General features: G+C 41.8%; 1 protein-coding gene across 1 annotated transcript in view; it reads left to right on the top strand.

Annotated features, from left to right (window-relative positions):
• Positions 1-19,522, top strand: part of INO80 (INO80 complex ATPase subunit) — a 155,142-nt gene extending 135,620 nt beyond the window's left edge. Inside the window, exons 35-36 of the mRNA XM_077260847.1 lie at positions 8,277-8,477; positions 18,353-19,522. Of these exons, the coding sequence (XP_077116962.1) occupies positions 8,277-8,477; positions 18,353-18,567 (416 nt within the window). The 3' untranslated portion in view covers positions 18,568-19,522. The remainder of the gene's footprint in view (positions 1-8,276; positions 8,478-18,352) is intronic.
• The last annotated feature ends 2,210 nt before the right edge of the window (positions 19,523-21,732 follow it).

Here is a 21,732-nt window from a genome sequence, read left to right as displayed (position 1 = left end):
GACCAGCTCAATCCTTCAGATAGCCGAGAGAAACCTTCTATCCCTGACAAGCCTACACATAAAGGGGGTAGACAATTACAAGGCAGACTTTCTAAGTCGTTCCAGCCTAAAACAGGGGGAATGGGAACTAAATCCAGTGATATTTACTCAGATCACAAAAAAATGGGGGGTTCCCAAAATAGATCTCTTCGCGAGCCATTTAAACAAAAAAGTAGCCTCCTTCTGCTCCCTATCTCCCTTGGGGAACCCAGTAGCTGTGGACGCTTTCCTGATTTCTTGGGGTCACCACCTGGTCTATGCCTTTCCTCCTCTCATCCTGATTCCAGCAGTGCTGAGGAAGATTCGGGAGGACGGGGCACTGGTCATCTTAATTGCCCCATTCTGGCCGAAGAGACCTTGGTTCTCATGGATGAGGAAAATGTCAATATCCGACCCGTGGGTATTACCAGACCTCCAGGATCTGTTGTCGCAGGGCCCGGTTTGTCATCCGCAAGTCAAGAACTTGCACTTGACAGCCTGGCTCTTGAGAGGAAGATATTAGAAAACAGAAGGTTCTCTTCAGGTGTAATCTCAACTCTGTTAAAAAGTAGGAAGCCGGTTACAACAAGACAGTACGGCAAAATATGGAAAAAGTTTTTATCTTCTTCAGGTGCAAAAATAGGGAAAGAGATTCCCCTTAATTCCATATTAGAGTTCCTACAAAAAGGTTTGGAGATGGGTTTAGCCACCAGTACCCTAAAAGTTCATGTGGCAGCATTGGGAGCATTATTCAATTTTGACTTAGCTTCAAATAGGTGGGTCTCTAGGTTCATCAGAGCAGCAGGAAGATCGAGGCCTCTGCCAGTGAAAGTGGTTCCACAATGGGACTTAAACTTGGTCCTTAAAGCCCTGACTAGTCCACCATTTGAACCATTACACAAAACTTCAATAAAAAACTTGTCTCTCAAAACCGCTGTTAGTCGCCCTCACTTCTGCCCGTAGGGTCAGCGACTTACAGGCTCTATCAGTTAATGCCCCCTACACACAAATTTTAGAGGATAGGGTCATTTTAAAAACAGACCCAGCATATCTCTTGGCTTCAAAATTTCACAGGTCTCAAGAGATATCTCTCCCCTCCTTCTGTCCCAACCCTACAAATAAGGAGGAACAAACATTACATACTCTGGATGTAAGAAGGTGTCTCTTACAATACCTAGAAGCCACTAGAGAGAGTAGGGAGGATTCCTCTCTGTTTGTGTGTTTCCAGGGTCCCCGGAAGGGGAAAAAAGCTTCTAAGGCCACCATAGCAAGATGGATCACGGACGCCATCAGTCTTTCATACTCGGCAAGTGGGATGTCCGTTCCCGGGGAGGTTAAGGCTCACTCGACAAGGGCAGTGGCGACTTCCTGGGCGGAGAAGGCCGGAGCTTCTATAGACCAGATATGTAGAGCTGCTACCTGGTCCTCACCATCCACATTCTATAGGCACTATAGATTGGACCTAATCTCTTCCTCAGATCTTACCTTCGGTAAAAGGGTTCTGGAAGCAGTGGTCCCTCCCTGAATGTACTATCTATGCAATTCTCTCCGTGGTGCCGTCATGGGCGATCAGAGAAAAATATAGTTCTTACCGATAACGGTATTTCTCTGAGCCCATGACGGCACCCGTACATTCCCTCCCTTCACTTATGGGTGTGCACATTTAAAAAGTGCCATAGTCTATTTATAGTCTACTTTTAGTTAAAGTCACGCGGTATCTTATTAGGCTAAAGAGTTAAAAATTACAAATGCCTTAGTAGTCTCCCATCATTCTCTATGTAAACAAACTGATGCAGGAGAGTGGTACCGCCTTTTTTATCCGTAGGTTTCCTGTCCTTGGTGGGCGGATCCCCTCTCTCCGTGGTGCCGTCATGGGCTCAGAGAAATACCGTTATCGGTAAGAACTATATATTTTTTTTTTTTGCATATTCCACACTACTAATGTTAGTAGTGTGTATGTGCAAAATTTGGGCACTGTAGCTGCTAAAATAAAGGGTTAAATCGCGGAAAGAATTGGCGTGGGCTCCCGCGCAATTTTCTCCTCCAGAGTGGTAAAGCCAGTGACTGAGGGCAGATATTAATAGCCAGGAGAGGGTCCATGGTTATTGGCCCCCCCTGGCTAAAAACATCTGCCCCCAGCCACCCCAGTAAAGGCACATCTGGAAGATGCGCCTATTCTGGCACTTGGCCCCTCTCTATTCCCACTCCCGTGTAGCAGTGGGATATGGGGTTATGAAGGGTTAATTTCACCTTGCTATTGTAAGGTGACATTAAGCCAGATTAATAATGGAGAGGCATCAATTATGACACCTATCCATTATTAATCTAATAGTACGAAATGGTCAATAAAACACACACACATTATTTAAAAGTATTTTAATGAAATAAAGACACAGGGTGTTTTAATATTTTATTATACTCGTAATCCACCTGAAGACCCTCGTTCTGTAAAAAAGGTAAAATAAAAAATCAACAATATCCCATACCTTCCGTCGTTCCGTCAGTCCCACGATGTAAATCCATCTGAAGGGGTTAAATCATTTTACAGCCAGGAGCTGTGCTAATGCAGTCGCTCCTGTCTGTAAAATGTTGTGAATGAATGTAATGCAGGGGAATGTCCTGTAGTTACCTTGAGTCGCGGTGATGCGCCCCCTGCTGGATGTCCTCATATGAACTCGAGCGTGGGAACTTTTCCCAGGCTAGAGTTCATATGAGGACATCCAGCAGGGGGCGCATCACCGCGAATCAAGGTAACTACAGGACATTCCCCTGCACTCCATTCATTCCCCGTATTTTTACAACCACGAGCACAGCTGCTTTAGCAGAGCTCTTGGGTGTAAAATGATTTAACCCCTTCAGATGGATTTACATCGTGGGACGTGACCTGAACGACGGAAGGTATGGGATATTGTTGTTTTTTTATTTTTCCTTTTTTACAGAACGAGGGTCTTCAGGTGGATTAAGAGTCTAATAAAATATTAAAACACCCTGTGTCTTTATTACATTAAAATACTTTGTAATAATGTGTGTGTGTTTTATTAACCATTTCGTACTATTGGATTAATAATGGATAGGTGTCATAATTGACGCCTCTCCATTATTAATCTGGCTTAATGCCACCTTACAATAGCAAGGTGACATTAACCCTTCATTACCCCATATCCCACCGCTACACAGGAGTGGGAAGAGAGTGGCCAAGTGCCAGAATAGGCGCATCTTCGAGATGTGCCTTTTCTGGGGTGGCTGGGGGCAGATGTTTGTAGCCGGGGGGGCCAATAACCATGGACCCTCTCTAGGCTATTAATATCTGCCCTCAGTCACTGGCTTTACCACCCTGGCGGAGAAAATTGCACGGGAGCCCACGCCAATTTTTTCCGCCATTTAACCCTTTAATTTAATAGCTAGAGCGCACAAATTTTGCACATACACACTACTAACATTAGTAGTGTGGAATATGCAAAAAAAAAAAAAAAAAAAGTGATATGAGATGGTTTACTGTATGTAAACCATGTCTCATATCCTGTCGGGTTTGTGAAGGAGATAGCAGAAGCCGGCAATTGAATTACCGGCTTTTATGATATCTAGCGCTTTATGAAATATAAATATATATATTTATGTGTGTGTGTGTATATATATATATATATATATATATGTGTGTATAGTGTATATATATATATATATATATATATATATATATATATATATATATATATATATATATATATATATATATATTATATATATATATTGTATATACTATACATATATATATATATATATATATATATATATATATATATATATATATATATATATGTCACTGACCTATATATACCTATTCTATGTGTAGACATTTATTCTACCTACTCTATTCTGTCAGTGTGACTTTACTGTACACCGCACTGAATTACCGACTTTTCACTAACACCGCTGCGTATTTTTTGCAAGTCACACTGCTGGTCCGTGTGTAATCCGTATTTTTCTCGCCCCCATAGACTTTCATTGGCGATTTTTTGCGCAATACGGTGACAAACCCAGCATGCTGCGATTTTCTACGGCCGTACAAGACAGTATATTACGGATGCGTAATATACGGCAGATAGGAGCTGGGCCATAGAGAATAATTGTACCGTATGCAGTCCGTATTTTCTGCACCTCTCATACGTCCGTAAAACTCGCTAGTGTGACGCCGGCTTTAAATGCCACGGTCAATTTCTAAATGCAGCATTTAACCCCTTTCTTCTTCCCAGAGCCATAACTTTTTTTTTATTTTTCCTTCAGTATGGCCAATGTCAGGTCTTGTTTTTTGCGGGACGAGTTGTACTTTTGAACGACACCATTGGTTTTACCATGTTGTGTACCGGAAAATGGGGGGAAAAAATCCAAGTGCAGTGAAATTGAAAAAAAAAAGTTCAATTCCACAAATTTTTTTTTTTTTACCATGTTCACTAAACGCTAAAACTCATTTATTTTACTTTTTTGCCTTTTTGTTTCTTTCCTCCACTTCTTCCAAGAGCCATAACTTTATCTGTCCACATTCACTTGTTATTTTTCAGTTTTGACTCTTCTTTGGGGGAGGAAAAACGCATGTGTACATGTGTAATATAAGTTTTAAAACTAAAATATCAGAATTACTTTTTTTTTTTTTTTTAAATTCCCAGCCCGCACCACAGAACTAGTTAATAAAATGTATCTAATACACTGTATGTAGTGACAAATCTTACCATTGAAAAATACAATTTGTCACAAAAATATAAAACATCATTGGAAAAGTAAAAAGGTATATTTTTCAGAAGATATAAAAAAAAAAAAAAACATTGACCTGTCTTTGAGACCCAAAATTGCTCCGTTCTTAAAGGGCTTGTCCATGAAGTTGTCCAAAATGGCTACCATTGCATATTTCAGGCTGCAACCAGTCTTGGGCACAAATTGGAGCAGGTTGCCTGAAGAAGCTGAGCTTGAGACAGATGTCTCTGAGCAATATTTTGGTAAGTCCTTTCAGGCCTAGGAGCAGCATGGTGAACCTTTTACACTCCGCATGACAGGTTTTCAACTAGGCATGAAGCAGCAGGAAATAACCAGTCTGACAGGATGGGATTACAACTGAGCATGGAGTGGGGCTGAAGAAGGATAAAACCTCTCCTCTGGTGACTGACTTTTCCCCCTCCTGTTTCAGCCTTGCCCAGCTAAGGGTTATGCTTGTTCTTGATGCTGCCCCTCAGCCTGACAGGAACTTGCTCTACATCTCTTAAAGACCTCTGTCTCAAGCAGTGTTTGTTCAGGCAACCCGTCCTAATGCATTAATAGGATTTCAACCGGAAATGTGTAACAGCCATTTTGGACAACTTCTCAGAGAACCTGTATAAGTGGTTAAAAGTACCGTAACCATTGGTGTAATTTTTATTTCATGAATCACAGTACCCCTGAAATTAAGCAACTTTGCAATTTACAAGTGAAATCCGCTTCTTTCTCCTACACCTGGACTGATCTTTCATTCTCAATTCAGGAGCCAAATCTGTTTTCTGTGAAGATTTCCCATTACTGAGATAGGAGATTAAAGCTGGTGCCTATAAAGTTCTATGGAGAGGAAGGAGCTAGAGACAGAACCAGACATTCTGCTGCAAGTTCTCCTGAAATGACACTTGCAGTTCTCCATAGAACTTTATTCTATTGAGATTTTTGAGAGTGAAAGATCAGTCCTGCAGGAGAAAGAAGCCGATTTCTCTGATAAGATATATTGCAAAGTTTCTTATATTCACATGTACTATATGACCAGCTTATCATTCATAGGTCCTATACATAGACATTATTGGTCTGCAGATGTACAGTGGAGTAAATAAGTATTTAATCCCTTGCTGATTTTGTTAGTTTACCGACTGACAAAGGCATGAACAGTCTATAATTTAGAGGTAGGTTAATTTTAACATTGAAAGATAGAGTATAAAAAATAAAATTCAGAAAATCACATTGTATAAATTATATAAATGTATTTGCATTTTGCAATGAGAAATAAGTATTTGATCCCCTACCATCCATTAAGAGTTCTGGCTCCTACAGACCAGTTAGACGCTCCTAATCAACTCGTTACCTGCATTAAAGACAGCTGTCTTACATAGTCACCTTTATAAAAGACTCCTGTTCACAGACTCAACTAATCAGTCAGACTCTAAGCTCTACAACATGGGCAAGACCAAAGAGCTTTCTAAGGATGTCAGGGACAAGATCATAGACCTGCATAAAGCTGGAATGGGCTTCAAAACTATAAATAAGACGTTGGGTGAAAAGGAGACAACTGTTGGTGCAATAGTAAGAAAATGGAAGAAATACAAAAAGACTGTCAATCGACATCATTCTGGAGCACCATGTAAAATCTCACCTCGTGCCGTATTCTTGATCATGAGGAAGGTGAGAGATCAGCCTAAAACTACACGGGAGGGGGACTTGTTAATGATCTCAAGGTAGCTGGGACCACAGTCACCAAGAAAACCATTGGTAACACATTACACCGTAAAGGTTTAAAATCCTGTAGTGCCCACAAGGACCCCCTGCTCAAGAAGGCACATGTGCAGGCCCTTCTTAAGTTTGCCAATGAACACCTGGATGATTTTGTGAGTGATTGGGAGAAGGTGCTGTGGTCAGATGAGACAAAAATTGAGCTCCTTGGCATTAACTCAACTCACTGTGTTTGGAGGAAGAGAAATGCTGCCAATGACCCAAAGAACACCATCCCCACTGTCAAGCATGGAGGTGGAAACACTATGTTTTGGGGGTGTTTCTCTGCTAAGGGCACAGGACTACTTCACCGCATCAATGGGAGAATGGATGGAGTCATGTAGCGTAAAATCCTGAGTGACAACCTCCTTCCCTCCGCCAGGGCATTCAAAATGGGTCGTGACTGGGTCTTCCAGCAAGACAATGACCTAAAACATACAGCCAAGGCAACAAAAGAGTGGCTCAAAAAGAAGCACATTAAGGCCATGGAGTGGCCTAGCCAGTCTCCAGACCTTAATCCCATAGAAAACTTATGGAGGGAGTTGAAGCTTCGAGTTGCCAAGCGACAACCTCAAAATCTTAATGATTTAGAGATGATCTGCAAAGAGGAGTGGACCAAAATTCCTCCTGACATGTGCGCAAACCTCATCATCAACTACAAAAAACGTCTGACTGTAGTGCTTGCCAACAAGGGTTTTGTCAGAGGGATCAAATGCTTATTTATATAATATTTATATAATTTATACAATGTGATTTTCTGGATTTTATTTTTGATATTCTATCGCTCAATGTTAAAATTGAAATTAACCTACCCTTAAAATTATAGACTGTTCATGTCTTTGTCAGTGGGCAAACTTGCAAAATCAGCAAGAGATTAAATACTTATTTCCCCCACTGTATATGCCATATATTTGCAACCACTTTTAGTGGCAAAAAACCTTACAGGTCATATTGTCTTCTTGATCCTCTAATGTGTTTGGATTCTCCCCTCTCTGATACCAGCCGATGATTGGAGATTGTACCAGTTCACTGGAAACTGTCTGTAATAGAATGGAGGATAAAAAGGATAACTATTCAAATTTAAAGGCCATCTGTCACCAGTTTCAAATTGGGCAGTTTTTGCTCTTCTTTTATTCCCACTTCTCCTCTAAGTATTCCTTTTTTTTTTCTTTTCAAATCAAGCATACAATTCCAGAGATACCGCCCATTCTATTTTGTGCAAATTTTGTATGGTTTTTACCAAGGGGTGTGGTTACATGTTCCTCTGAGGCGTGTCTTTAGGCTGCTCTGCATAATTGCCCTATGAGAACCGCCTCCATTAGTACAGACTATAAACATTAGCACTAAATTAACCAGACCCATATCTTTAGAACCGTATGGTGGATTAGAAAAGAAAGAAAAATGCAATATTTAGGGGAGGAGAGGGAATAAAGTAAGAGCAACAGCTCATCACTTTTGACCCACTGACAGGTCCCCTTTGCTTTCTCTTTAAAGCACAAGACTGTCTAACATCTTCATTTTCAAAGCTGCTATGAATGATCTTTTACGTGTACAGCCGAAGTGATACCATAGATCTATCACATGTATGATATAAAGTGCTGTTCTAGAGAAGACAGAAGGTACATTTCTCAGGATAAATTGTGATTTTAAGGGATTTTCAGGGTTTATTGCTTTTACAGCTGCTTTAAGTCGGCTTTCCTAATGATCAATGAATTTGGCTAAAGGGTGAGATTGGATTTTTATGATCATTATATTTTCTTTCACAGGAATTTTCAGTCCAGAAACATCTTCCAGTGGAAGAGCAAACACAAACCGCAACCGAGGACGTACAAAAACTGTTGGAAACGGAGCAAAGGGGGGGAAATCTCGAAGCCGGAAGTCCACTGCTGGCAGTGCAGCTGCAATGGCGGGAGCAATGGCTGGAGCTGCCGCAGCATTTGCGGCTTATGGATACAATGTGTCAAAAGGTGATATTGAGTAATATCTGAAAGTGCACCGATCATCAGATTTTACCTTATTTTTATTTTATTTCAGCTATGAGAAATAAAAAAAAGACTTTCTAAAGTCGCCGTCTATTCCCGGGAGCACCACGTCTCTCCTCGGCACCGAACACGGTTGCTGGCTTCTGATCAGTGAGATTTAATTTATCACGAGATCTCGCTGTTTAGGGCAGAGATCGTGTTCAGTGCGTGGGAATGAGGGGGCATTGTCCCGCTACTGTGGGGGCCATAGTTTTGATTGGGTAATGTAGCTGTCCCTACCACTCCGCTGCATGACTGTCAATCTTATAACCACTGCTGTCTGTGCTCTATACAGCATGATCTCATCAAGAACGAACCTTAGAAAATTGAAGCGACGGTGACATTTGCATTAAAGAGGGTTTCCTGTTACCCTCCACAGGTCCAGCATTGAGTCTCTGCAGTGTCTGTTATTGTCTGCAGCGCTGAGGAGCGCACTGCAGCCAATAACTGATTTCAGTGGCTCATGTGGTCCACGCAGGAAGAGCAGCTAAGCTCAGTTATGGGCTGCAGGGCTCCCAGGCACTGGGAGCAGCGGTGGTGACTCTGCTGGACCAGGGTAGGGTGAGTGAAGTTCAGTTTAAAAAAACAAACAAACAAAACAGCTGTGAGACAGGAGTGATCGAAAACTGAAAAGGCCCTTTAATATAGTGAAACGATGGCCCCCACACTAGCATGACGATTCTGCTTCATTCCCACATTTTCTGCCCTCTGCAATGTGATCTTGATCAGGTCACCCTAGAGAAGGAAGAGCAGTGTTCAAAAGAATGATGGAGGTGCGCGCACCCACGTTAGATCAATGCGCAGAGCGTAACAGGCATGCATCTCCACCAGAAATGTTACTGCTCCCAATGGCTGGTATACATTTCTGGTGTCATTTATGCCATTTTTGTTACACAAATTTTGGTAGATTTGAAAGAGTTGAATGGGACTGGTGTCAAACTTCTTGAAAATTCAAATTGAGCTGTTCAAAAATGTAGCAACATTTCATGGAGGTTTGTACCAGAAAACTGGTGAAAGCTGCTTGTTGAATCAAGGCCACTGACTACACAATCAGTCAGCATCTATCAAAAACAAGTACATTTTGCATGTATAGCGGGTGAAATAAGTAAATCTATTTCTAGAGGTGCTATTGACATGAAATTATCACCAGATGCCAGTAACAACCCATCCAATCCACACCGACAAAGAAATCAATTCATAGATATGCAAAAAATTAAGTTATATGTAATAATGAGAAATAAGAAAAAAAGTATTGAACGCACTTACTGACATTTATTTAATACTTTGTACAAAATCCTTTGTTGGTGATGACAGCTTGAAAATGCCACCTGTATGGAGAAACTAGTCGCAGGCATTGCTCAGGTGTGATTTTGGCCCATTCTTCCACACAAGTACTCTTCCAATCCTGAAGGATCCGTGGGCTCCTTCTATGAACTCTGATCTTTAGTTCCTTCCGTAAATTTTCTTTTGGATTTAGGTCCGATGATTGCCTCAGCCATCCTAGCAGCTTTATTTATTTTTATTTTTTTTAAGTTTCCTTGGCTGTGTGTTAGGGATAATTATCTTGCTGAAATGTCCACCCTCCTTTCTTCTTCATTGTTCTGGTAGATGGCAGCAGATTTTTATCAAAAATGTCTCTGTACATTTGTCCATTCTTGAGTCATTCAGTTATATGAAGTTTGCTGCTGTATGTTGAAAAACAGCCCCACACCATGATGTTCCCACTGTAAGACTATTCCTACTGAGTGTGTTGGGGCACACTCGCTTGGCCGCGATATTCAGCACGCGGGCACGGTTTTTTAAAACAAAACAGTCCATACGGTTTATTATGCCTCATAAACCATACCATGAGCAGTCCATTTACATACTGAACCAGGACCTCACTTTAAGTTTCAAGCCCTTACTCTGTGGCAACTAAACACGCTGGTCCTCACTGACCAGTTGCCGAGGGTTACCACACAGTTCGTGTTACAAGCACCGACAGTTTATGGAGGTACCTTATGGGAGCTCCTGCTCCATCTGCTGACTCCTTGTCAGACCTCTCTCCTGGAGAAACTGCCTTACGGGGTTCACCAACTTGCCTGGCCGGCACACATCAGTCAGTCCAGAGCCACCGAAGGCCGGTAGCTTCCCCAACACCGATCATCCAGGTCCACAGTCTCTCAAGTGCTCCAAGAAGACTCCACTCACAGGAGCTTCTAACACAGACTGTCCAGGACCATGATCACACTGTGGTCTTCAGAACGTCCATCCCACCTGGGACCGTCCAACACAGAGGCATGTGGCCTGTCTGGGTGCTATTCAGGACTTAGTCCAACACCACAGGCCACCAGGTCCAAACCATGTGCTTTCCAGGAAGCCTCCTCCCAGGTCTTCCTACACAGGCTTTCAGGACCTTGCACTTGGACCTATCAGATCCAAACACTGGAACCACACAGGAACCACGGGACCCACACCCTGGCCACATTATGTACCCGTAAGCACACCCACAGTAATGGATCACCTGGGCTGGTCACGTGATCCTGACATCACTGCAGGTCGATTCTCACGGCCTCAATACGACTCCGTGCACATACCGGGGAGACCATGCAGCGCCCCCTACCTGTTACAGGGGTCACTACATCACACCACCTACAAACTACACTCTTGCTATGGTGTATTTTGGGATTATATGCAGTGCCTTTTGGCCTCCAAACATGGTGTGTATTATGGCATTTATAGAGTTCAATTTTTCTCATCTGGCCAGACTATATTCCACCAGTATTTCACAGGCTTGTCTAAATATTGCTTTTTGTTCAGCAGTGTAGTCTTACGTGGTGAGAGTGCATACAGACCATGGAGGTTGAGATCGTTACTTATTATTTTCATTGAAACCATTGTAGCTGTACACTTTTGGTCAACTGTTCTAATAATTCTTTTCACTCCTCTGTCTGAAAACACGGGGAGCATCTTTTCGTGGTTTATTTATGGAGAAATGATGTGCTTTCCACTTCCAGATTATAGCCCCAACAGTGCTCACTGGAACCTTCAGCAGTTTAAAAATTATTCTGTAACCAATGCCATCAGTATGTTTTGCAACAATAAGATTGTGAAGGTCTTGAGACAGCTCACTGGTTTTAACCCCTTCACCCCCAAGGGTGGTTTGCACGTTAATGACCAGGCCAATTTTTACAATTCTGACCACTGTCCCTTTATGAGGTTATAACTCTGGAACGCTTCAACGGATCTTGGCGATTCTGACAATGTTTTCTCGTGACATATTGTACTTCATGATAGTGGTAAAATTTCTTCGATATAACTTGCGTTTATTTGTTAAAAAAACGGATATTTGGCGAAAATTTTGAAAATTTCCCAATTTTCCAACTTTGAATTTTTATGCCCTTAAATCACAGACATATGTCACGCAAAATACTTAATAAGTAACATTTCCCACATGTCTACTTTACATCAGCACAATTTTGGAACCAAATTTTTTTGTTGTTATTGAGTTATAAGGGTTAAAAATTGACCAGCAATTTCTCATTTTTACAACACCATTTTTTTTCAGGGACCACATCTCATTTGAAGTCATTTTGAGGGGTCTATATGACAGAAAATACCCAAGTGTGACACCATTCTAAAAACTGCACCCCTCAAGGTGCTCAAAACCACATTCAAGAAATTTATTAACCCTTCAGGTGTTTCACAGGAATTTTTGGAATGTTTAAATAAAAATGAGCATTTAACTTTTTTTCACACAAAATTTATTTCAGCTCCAATTTGTTTTATTTTACCAAGGGTAACAGGAGAAAATGGACCCTAAAAGTTGTTGTACAATTTGTCCTGAGTACGCTAATACCCCATATGTGGGGGTAAACCACTGTTTGGGCGCATGGCAGAGCTCGGAAGGAAAGGAGTGCCATTTGACTTTTCAATGCAAAATTGACTGGAATTGACATGGGATGCCATGTTGCGTTTGGAGAGCCCCTGATGTGCCTAAACATTGAAACCCCTCACAACTGACACCATTTTGGAAAGTAGACCCCCTAAGGAACTTATCTAGATGTGTGGTGAGCACTTTGACCCAACAAGTGCTTCACAGAAGTTTATAATGCAGAGCCGTAAAAATAAAAAATCATATTTTTTCACAAAAATGATCTTTTCGCCCCCATTTGTTTATTTTCCCAAGGGTAAGAGAAGAAATTAGACCACAAAAGTTGTTGTGCAATTTGTCCTGAGTAAAACGATACCCCATATGTGGGTGTAAACCATTGTTTGGGCGCAGGGCAGAGCTCGGAAGGGAAGGAGCGCCATTTGACTTTTCAATGCAAAATTGACTGGAATTGAGATGGGACGCCATGTTGCGTTTGGAGAGCCCCTGATGTGCCGAAACATTGAAACCCCCCACAAGTGACACCATTTTGGAAAGTAGACCCCTTAAGGAACTTATCTAGATGTGTGGTGAGCACTTTGACCCAACAAGTGCTTCACAGAAGTTTATAATGCAGAGCCGTAAAAATAAAAAATCATATTTGTTCACAAAAATGATCTTTTCGCCCCCATTTTTTTATTTTCCCAAGGGTAAGAAAAGAAATTAGACCACAAAAGTTGTTGTGCAATTTGTCCCGAGTACGACGATACTCATATGTGGGGGTAAACCACTGTTTGGGCGCATAGCAGAGCTCGGAAGGGAAGGAGCGCTATTTTACTTTTCAATGCAAAATTGACTGGAATTAAGATGGGACGCCATGTTGCGTTTGGAGAGCCCCTGATGTGCCTAAACATTAAAACCCCCCACAAGTGACACCATTTTGGAAAGTAGACCCCCTAAGGAACTTATCTAGATGTGTTTTGAGAGCTTTGAACCCCCACGTGTTTCACTACAGTTTATAACGCAGAGCCGTGAAAATAAAAATTCCTCTTTTTTTTCACAGAAATGATTTTTTAGCCCCCAGCTTTGTATTTTTACAAGGGTAACATAATAAATTGGACCCCAAAAGTTGTTGTCAAATTTGTCCTGAGTACGCTGATACCCCATATGTGGGGGGGAACCACTGTTTGGGCGCATGACAGAGCTCGGAAGGGAAGGAGCGCCATTTGGAATGCAGACTTAAATGGATTGGTCTGCAGGCGTCACGTTGCATTCGCAGAGCCCCTGATGTACCCAAACAGTAGAAACCCCCCACAAGTGACCCCAAATTGGAAACTAGACCTCCCAAGGAACTTATCTAGATGTGTTGTGAGAACTTTGAACCCCCAAGTGTTTCACTACAGTTTATAACGCAGAGCCGTGAAAATAAAAATTCCTCTTTTTTTTCACAGAAATGATTTTTTAACCCCCAGCTTTGTATTTTTACAAGGGTAACATAATAAATTGGACCCCAAAAGTTGTTGTCCAATTTGTCCTGAGTACGCTGATACCCCATATGTGGGGGTGAAGCACTGTTTGGGCGCATGACAGAGCTCGGAAGGGAAGGAGCGCCATTTGGAATGCAGACTTAAATGGATTGGTCTGCAGGCGTCACATTGCATTTGCAGAGCCCCTGATGTACCCAAACAGTAGAAACCCCCCACAAGTGACCCCAAATTGGAAATTAGACCCCCCAAGGAACTTATCTAGATGTGTTGTGAAAACTTTGAACCCCCAAGTGTTTCACTACAGTTTACAACGCAGAGCCGTGAAAATAAAAAATCTTTTTTTTCCCACAAAACTTATTTTTTAGCCCCCAGTTTTGTATTTTCCCAAGGGTAACAGGAGAAATTGGACCCCAAAAGATGTTGTCCAATTTGTCCTGAGTACGCCGATACCCCATATGTTCGGGTAAACCCCTGTTTGGGTACACGAGAGAGCTCTGAAGGGAAGGAGCACTGTTTTACTTTTTCAACGCAGAATTGTCTGGAATTGAGATTGGATGCCATGTCCCGTTTGGAGAGCCCCTGATGTGCCTAAACAGTGGAAACCCCCAATTATAACTGAAACCCTAATCCAAACACACCCCTTACCCTAATCCAAACGGTAACCCTAACCACACCCCTAACCCTGACACACCCCTAACCCTAATCCCAACCGTAAATGTTATCCAAACCCTAACCCTAACTTTAGCCCCAACCCTAACTGTAGCCTTAACCCTAGCCCTAACCCTAGCAATAACCCTAGCCCTAACCCTAGCAATAACCCTAGCCCTAACCCTAGCAATAACCCTAGCCCTAACCCTAGCAATAACCCTAGCAATAACCCTAGCCCTAACCCTAGCAATAACCCTAGCCCTAACCCTAAACCTAATGGGAAAATGGAAATAAATACATTTTTTTATTTTTCCCTAACTAAGGGGGTGATGAAGGGGGGTTTGATTTACTTTTATAGCGGGTTATTTAGCTGATTTATGATTGGCAGCCGTCACACACTGAAAGACGCTTTTTATTGCAAAAAATATTTTTTGCGTTACCACATTTTGAAAGCTATAATTTTTCCATATTTGAGTCCACAGAGTCATGTGAGGTCTTGTTTTTTGCGGGACGAGTTGACGTTTTTATTGGTAACATTTTCGGGCACATGACATTTTTTGATCGCTTTTTATTCCGATTTTTGTGAGGCAGAATGATCAAAAACCAGCTATTCATGAATTTCTTTTGGGGGAGGCGTTTATACCGTTCCGCGTTTGGTAAAATTGATAAAGCAGTTTTATTCTTCGGGTCAGTACGATTACAGCGATACCTCATTTATATCATTTTTTGATGTTTTGGCGATTTTATACGATAAAAGCTATTTTATAGAAAAAATAATTATTTTGGTATCGCTTTATTCTCAGGACTATAACTTTTTTATTTTTTTGCTGATGATGCTGTATGGCAGCTCGTTTTTTGCGGGACAAGATGACGTTTTCAGCGGTACCATGGTTATTTATATCTGTCTTTTTGATCGCGTGTTATTCCACTTTTTGTTCAGCGGTATGGTAATAAAGCGTTGTTTTTTGCCTCGTTTTTTTTTTGTTTTTTTCTCACGGTGTTTACTGAAGGGGTTAACTAGTGGGACAGTTTTATAGGTTGGGTCGTTACGGACGCGGCGATACTAAATATGTGTACTTTTATTGTTGTTTTTTTTTATTTAGATAAAGAAATGTATTTATGGGAATAATATTTTTTTTTTTTCTTTATTTAGGAATTTATTTTTTATTTATTTTTTTACACATGTGGAAAAAATTTTTTTTTAACTTTTTTACTTTGTCCCAGGGGGGGACATTACAGATCGGTGATCTGACAGTGTGCACAGCACTCTGTCAGATCGGCGATCTGCTGTGCAGGGCTGCAGGCTTACCAACGCCTGCTCTGAGCAGGCACTCGGTAAGCCACCTCCCTCCCTGCAGGACCCGGATGCCGCGGCCATCTTGGATCCGGAACCTGCGGCGAGGAGGGAGGTAGGAGACCCTCGAAGTAACGCGATCACATCGCGTTGCTGTGGGGGTCTCAGGGAAGCCCGCAGGGAGCCCCCTCCCTGCGCGATGCTTCCCTATACCGCCGGTACACCGCGATCATGTTTGATCGCGGTCTGCCGGGGGTTAATGTGCCGGGGGCGGTCCGTGACCGCTCCTGGCACATAGTGCCGGATGTCAGCTGCGATATGCAGCTGACACCCGGCCGCGATCGGCCGCGCTCCCCCCGTGAGCGCGGCCGATCGCGTATGACGTACTATCCCGTCGGTGGTCATACGGGCCCACCCCACCTCGACGGGATAGTACGTCAGATGTCAGAAAGGGGTTAAACAGCATGAGATGTTTCTTGTGTTGCACCTTGGTAATGAGACATCTTTTTATAGGCCATCAGTTGAACCAGCTTACATTATTTTTCACTAAGTGGCAGGATTGCTTTCTAATTACTGATAGATTTCAGCTGATGCCATGATTTTCTATGTCTTTTTCATTCTTCATGTGTTCAATACTTTCTCCCTGTGTCATTTCCCATTATTACACATAATTTATGGACATTTATGGTTTGGTATTTTTGCCTGTGTAGATTTGGATGGGTTGTTACTGACATCTGGTCACAATTTCATGCCAATTGCGCCTTCAGAAATAGATTTACTTAGAAAATTGCTGACATGTTCAATACTTATCTCACTGTGTGTATGTATATATATATATATATATATATATATATATATATATATATATATATATATACATCTATATGTGGTATATATACGCTGCTCAAAAAAATAAAGGGAACACTTAAACAACAGAATATATATCCATGTAAATCAAACTTCTGTGAAATCAAACTGTCCACTTAGGAAGCAACACTGTTTGACAATCAATTTCACATGCTGTTGTGCAAATGGAATAGACAACAGATGGAAATTATTGGCAATTATCAAGACACACTCAATAAAGGAGTGGTTCTGCAGGTGGGGACTACAGACCACATCTCAGTACCAATGCTTTCAGGCTGATGTTTGGTCACTTTTGAATGTTGGTTGTGCTTTCACACTCGTGGTAGCATGAGACGGACTCTACAACCCACACAAGTGGCTCAGGTGGTGCAGCTCATCCAGGATGGCACATCAAGAAGGTTTGCTGTGTCTGTCAGCGTAGTGTCCAGAGGCTGGAGGCGCTACCAGGAGACAGGCCAGTACACCAGGAGATGTGGAGGGGGCCGTAGGAGGGCAACAACCCAGCAGCAGGACTGCTACCTCAGCCTTTGTGCAAGGAGGAGCACTGCCAGAGCCCTGCAAAATGACCTCCAGCAGGCCACTAATGTGCATGTGTCTGCACAAACTTTTAGAAACCGACTCCATGAGGATGGTCTGAGTGCCTGACGTCCACAGATGCTGGTTGTGCTCACAGCCCAACACCATGCAGGACGCTTGGCATTTGCCACAGGTCACCAGGATTGGCAAATTCGCCACTGGCACCTTGTGCTCTTCACAGATGAAAGCAGGTTCACACTGAGCACATGTGACAGACGTGAGAGAGTCTGGAGACGCCGTGGAGAGTGATCTGCCTGCAACATCCTTCAGCATGAGCGGTTTGGCAGTGGGTCAGTAATGGTGTGGGGTTGCATTTATTTGGAGGGCCGCACAGCCCCTCCTCCATGTGTTCGCCTGAGGTAGCCTGACTGCCATTCGGTACCGAAATGAGATTCTCATATCACTTGTGAGACCATATGCTGGTGCGGTTGGCCCTGGGTTCCTCCTAATGCAGGACAATGCCAGACCTCATGTAGGTGGAGTGTGTCAGCAGTTCCTGCAAAATGAAGGTATTGAAGCTATGGACTGGCCCGCCCGTTGCCCAGACATGGATCTGATTGAACCCATCTGGACATCATGTCTCGCACCATCCACCAACGTCACGTTGCACCACAGACTGTCCAGGAGTTGGCGGATGCTTTAGTCCAAGTCTGGGAGGAGATCCCTCAGGAGACCATCCGCCGCCTCATCAGGAGCATGCCCAGGCGTTTTAGGGAGGTCATACAGGCACGTGGAGGCCACACACACTACTGAGCATCATTTCCTTGTCTTGAGGCATTTCCACTGAAGTTGGATCAGCCTGTAACTTCATTTTCCAGCATCATTCCAACTCCAGACCTCTGTGGGATATTAGTTGTGAGTTACGTTGATCATTTTTAGGTTTAATTGTTCTCAACACATTCCACTATGTAATGAATAAAGATTTACAACTGGAATATTTCATTCAGTGATATCTAGGATGTGGGATTTTAGTGTTCCCTTTATTTTTTTGAGCAGTATGTATATGTGTGTGTGTGTATATATATATATCTATGCACTTTTAACTTCTCATTTACATATTTTCTGGCTAATTGCGTTTTTCCTATTTCTGTTTCTGCAGGTCACCAGCCGAACAGCACCCTTCCAGCACCTCTCTTAAGAACTTATGGAGCTTCCGATTTTATCCATTTAAACTCCTCCTCCCCAATGAACTCCCCCCTGAGCAAAGGAAGCGGAGTACCCGGCTCTTCAAAAATCAGTAACCCTATTAGCAAGACACAGGATACTTCATCACGAAGACACAGCAAAACTACTGGAAACCCAGGGAATTTATAATCTGACACTTCTTCTTTGCAAGGTCATATGCAACCAAAGATTTACAGAAAAAACGTGCAGCATGACGTCTCTAAGATTGCTGCAACGTGAGCATCTTTAGAGTTTCTTCATTAAAACTGCAGATCTTGACAATATAAAGCCGCCACCTTAGATCAATCCAAAATTTTGACTTTAATATTTGTGTATATAAAATTAATTTATCCCACCATGGGAAACAGTATTACCCTCCTATGGTCCATAATCCTAATGTATTATTGCTCTGCAAAAAAGCAAACAAACAGAGGATATAGAGAAAATCTCAGCATAATTAATTGTAACCTATGGATCAAACAAATGTGAAAAAACACCATAAGAGGAAAAATCTCCACTATTCTAAACAAAAAAACACCAGTTTACAGGCAGAGATGCTTACCTGTTCAAGGCCTCAAACAAATGTGCCAGTAGCTTCCAGAAACTTGATTAAGAAAAAAAAAATCATTACTTTCCGGCAGTGTCAATTTTAACAACATGGGTCATCTCACAGTGAGGGTATATGCTTCCCAATAAAGGACAAGAATCAGATGTACATAGAAGAGCGTGGTCAGCTGGTGATGCCTACTACCTCCTTTTTATCATATTCACTTCTTTTCAAAAATGTGTAGTCTAAGCTAAAAAAAATCTGTAGATCAGTCTAATAAGGCCTATACTCACCTTGCCACAAGAAGGGCTTGCAAAAAAATAAAAAGAAGGGGTAAAAGATACACCCCGTGATGATTTGCACTCTTACATTTTTGGTCAGTTTTGCAGCATAATCATTAGTGTGTAAATAATACATAAAATAGCAGGAAAGTGATGCAAAGTTATTTTTCTTCTCCTCTTTACAACGTGTTGTCTATTTTTATATCCAGATTTGTATATATGTATACATTTGTTTTACTAACTAAAGATTAAATAATAAATTGAGTAATTTTAGGTACTTTTTGTATTTGTGATTTTTCCGTTACAGTCATGGCCGAAAGTGTTTGCATCCTTAAAATTGTACCAGAAAAAGAAGTATTTCTCCCAGAAAATTATTGCAAGTACACATATTTTGTTATACACATGTTTATTTCCTTAGTGTGTATTGGAACGACTAAAACGAAAACAGAAGAAGAAAGGCAAATTGGACATAACTTCACACTAAATCCCAAAAATGGGCTGGATAAAATTGTTGGCACCTTTCCAAACTTGTGGGTAAACAACATTGTTTCAAGCATGTGGTGCTTGTTCAAATATACCTGTGGCAAGTAACAGGTGTTGTCAATATGAAAATCACACCTGAAACCAGATAAAAATGGGGAGAAGTTGACTCAATCTTTGCAGTGTGTGCCACACTAAGCATGTAGAACAAAGGAGAAGAGAACTGTCTGAGGACTAGTGAACCAAAATTGCTGAAAAATATCAACAATCAGGTTACAAGTCCATCTGCAGAGATCTTGATGTTTATTTGTCCACAGTGTGCAACATAACTAAGTAGTTTACAACCCATGGCACTGTAGCTAATCTCTCTGGACATGGACAACAGAGAAAAATTGATGAAAGGTTGCAACGCAGGATAGTCCAGAGGGTGGATAAGCAGCCCCAATCAAGTGCCAAAGAATTTCAAGCTGACCTGCAGGTTCAGGGTGCATCAGTGTCAGCGAGAACTATCTGTCGACATTTGAACGAAATTAAACTCAATGGCAGGAGACCCAGGAGGACCCCACTGCTGACACAGAGACATAATAAAGCTAGACTGCAGTTTGTTAAAATATATGTGAGTAAGCCAAAATCATTCTGGGAAAGCATCTTGTGGACAGATGATACGAAGATAGAGCTGTTTGATTAATCACATCATTCTACTGTTTACCTTAAACAGAATGAGTCCTTCAAAGAAAAGAACACAGAACCTACAGTCAAATATGGTGGAAATGCAAAGATGTTTTGGGGTTGTTTTGCTGCCTCTGGCACTGGGTGCCTTGACTGTATGCAAGGTGCATCATAAATCTGATGAATACCAGAGGTTCATGGTCACAGTGTAGTGCCCATTTGAAAATGCCGTAAAGTGGCTACCAGTTACACAAAAAATTGGCCATTTTTATGCGCTAAACGCTCTAATTTTTCATATTTCTAGTGCAGTAATGCGGTTTAGTTTTCATATTTCATGTTTGCATGTTTTAGCGCTGCAGTGTGCTACCTTATTTGCTTGGCTGTATAGGAGTTGGTTACTCTAGGTTCAGCACCTGTTCACACTTGATCTATGTTTGGATGTGACGGTCAGTTTTTTCAAATGTATTATTTAGCCTTCTGACCGAGCACTCTGCCTCCTAGTCACAGGTGTTTTAATTGCAGCAGGTCCAGTACCCCTCCACAGAGATAGAGAATATGAGTCTAGGAAGAGGTTTTCATAGGTACCCATTCACATGGAGACGTTTATTCTCAGTGAGGAAGGCAAGCGTAGGACCTGGTATAAGAGAGATGCCGTAAAGTGGCTACCAGGTACACATAAAATTGGCCATTTTTATGCGCTAAACGCTCTCATTTTTCATATTTCTAGTGCAGTAATGCGGTTTAGTTTTCATATTTCATGTTTGCATGTTTTAGCGCTGCAGTGTGCTACCTTATTTGCTTGGCAGTGAAGTGCCCAGTGTCAGAAAGCTGAGTTTGTGTCCTAGGTCATGGGTTTTCCAGCAGGACAATGACCCCAAATATACTTCAAGAAGCACCCAGAAATGGATGGAAACAAAGTGCTGGTGAGTTCTGGAGTGGACAGCTATGAGTCTGGATGTAAATCCCTTTGAATGCCTGTGGAGAGATCTTAAAATTGCTGTTGGGAGAAGGCAGCCTTCAAATATGAGAGACCTCTGGAGCAGTTTGCAAAAGAAGAGTGGTCCAAAACTCCAGGTGATAGGTATAAGAAGCTTGTTGGTAAGCGATTGATTGCAGTTATTTATACCAAAGGGTGTGTAACCAAATATAAGTTGAGGGTTCTAACAATTTTGTGCAGCTCATTTTTGAAGTTTTGTGTGAAATTATGTACAGTTTACCTTTTTTCTATGTTTTTTTTTTTAATTGTTCCAATACACACAAGGAAATAACCCTGTATTTAACAAAACATGTAATTGCAATAATTTTCTCTGAGAACTACTTTATTTATGGAACAATTTC

Source organism: Ranitomeya variabilis, chromosome 1 (assembly GCF_051348905.1).
Source record: "Ranitomeya variabilis isolate aRanVar5 chromosome 1, aRanVar5.hap1, whole genome shotgun sequence".
NCBI lineage: Eukaryota > Metazoa > Chordata > Amphibia > Anura > Dendrobatidae > Ranitomeya > Ranitomeya variabilis.
Note: the sequence above shows the minus strand (reverse complement) of the source record. Positions and strands in the feature narration are given on the sequence as shown.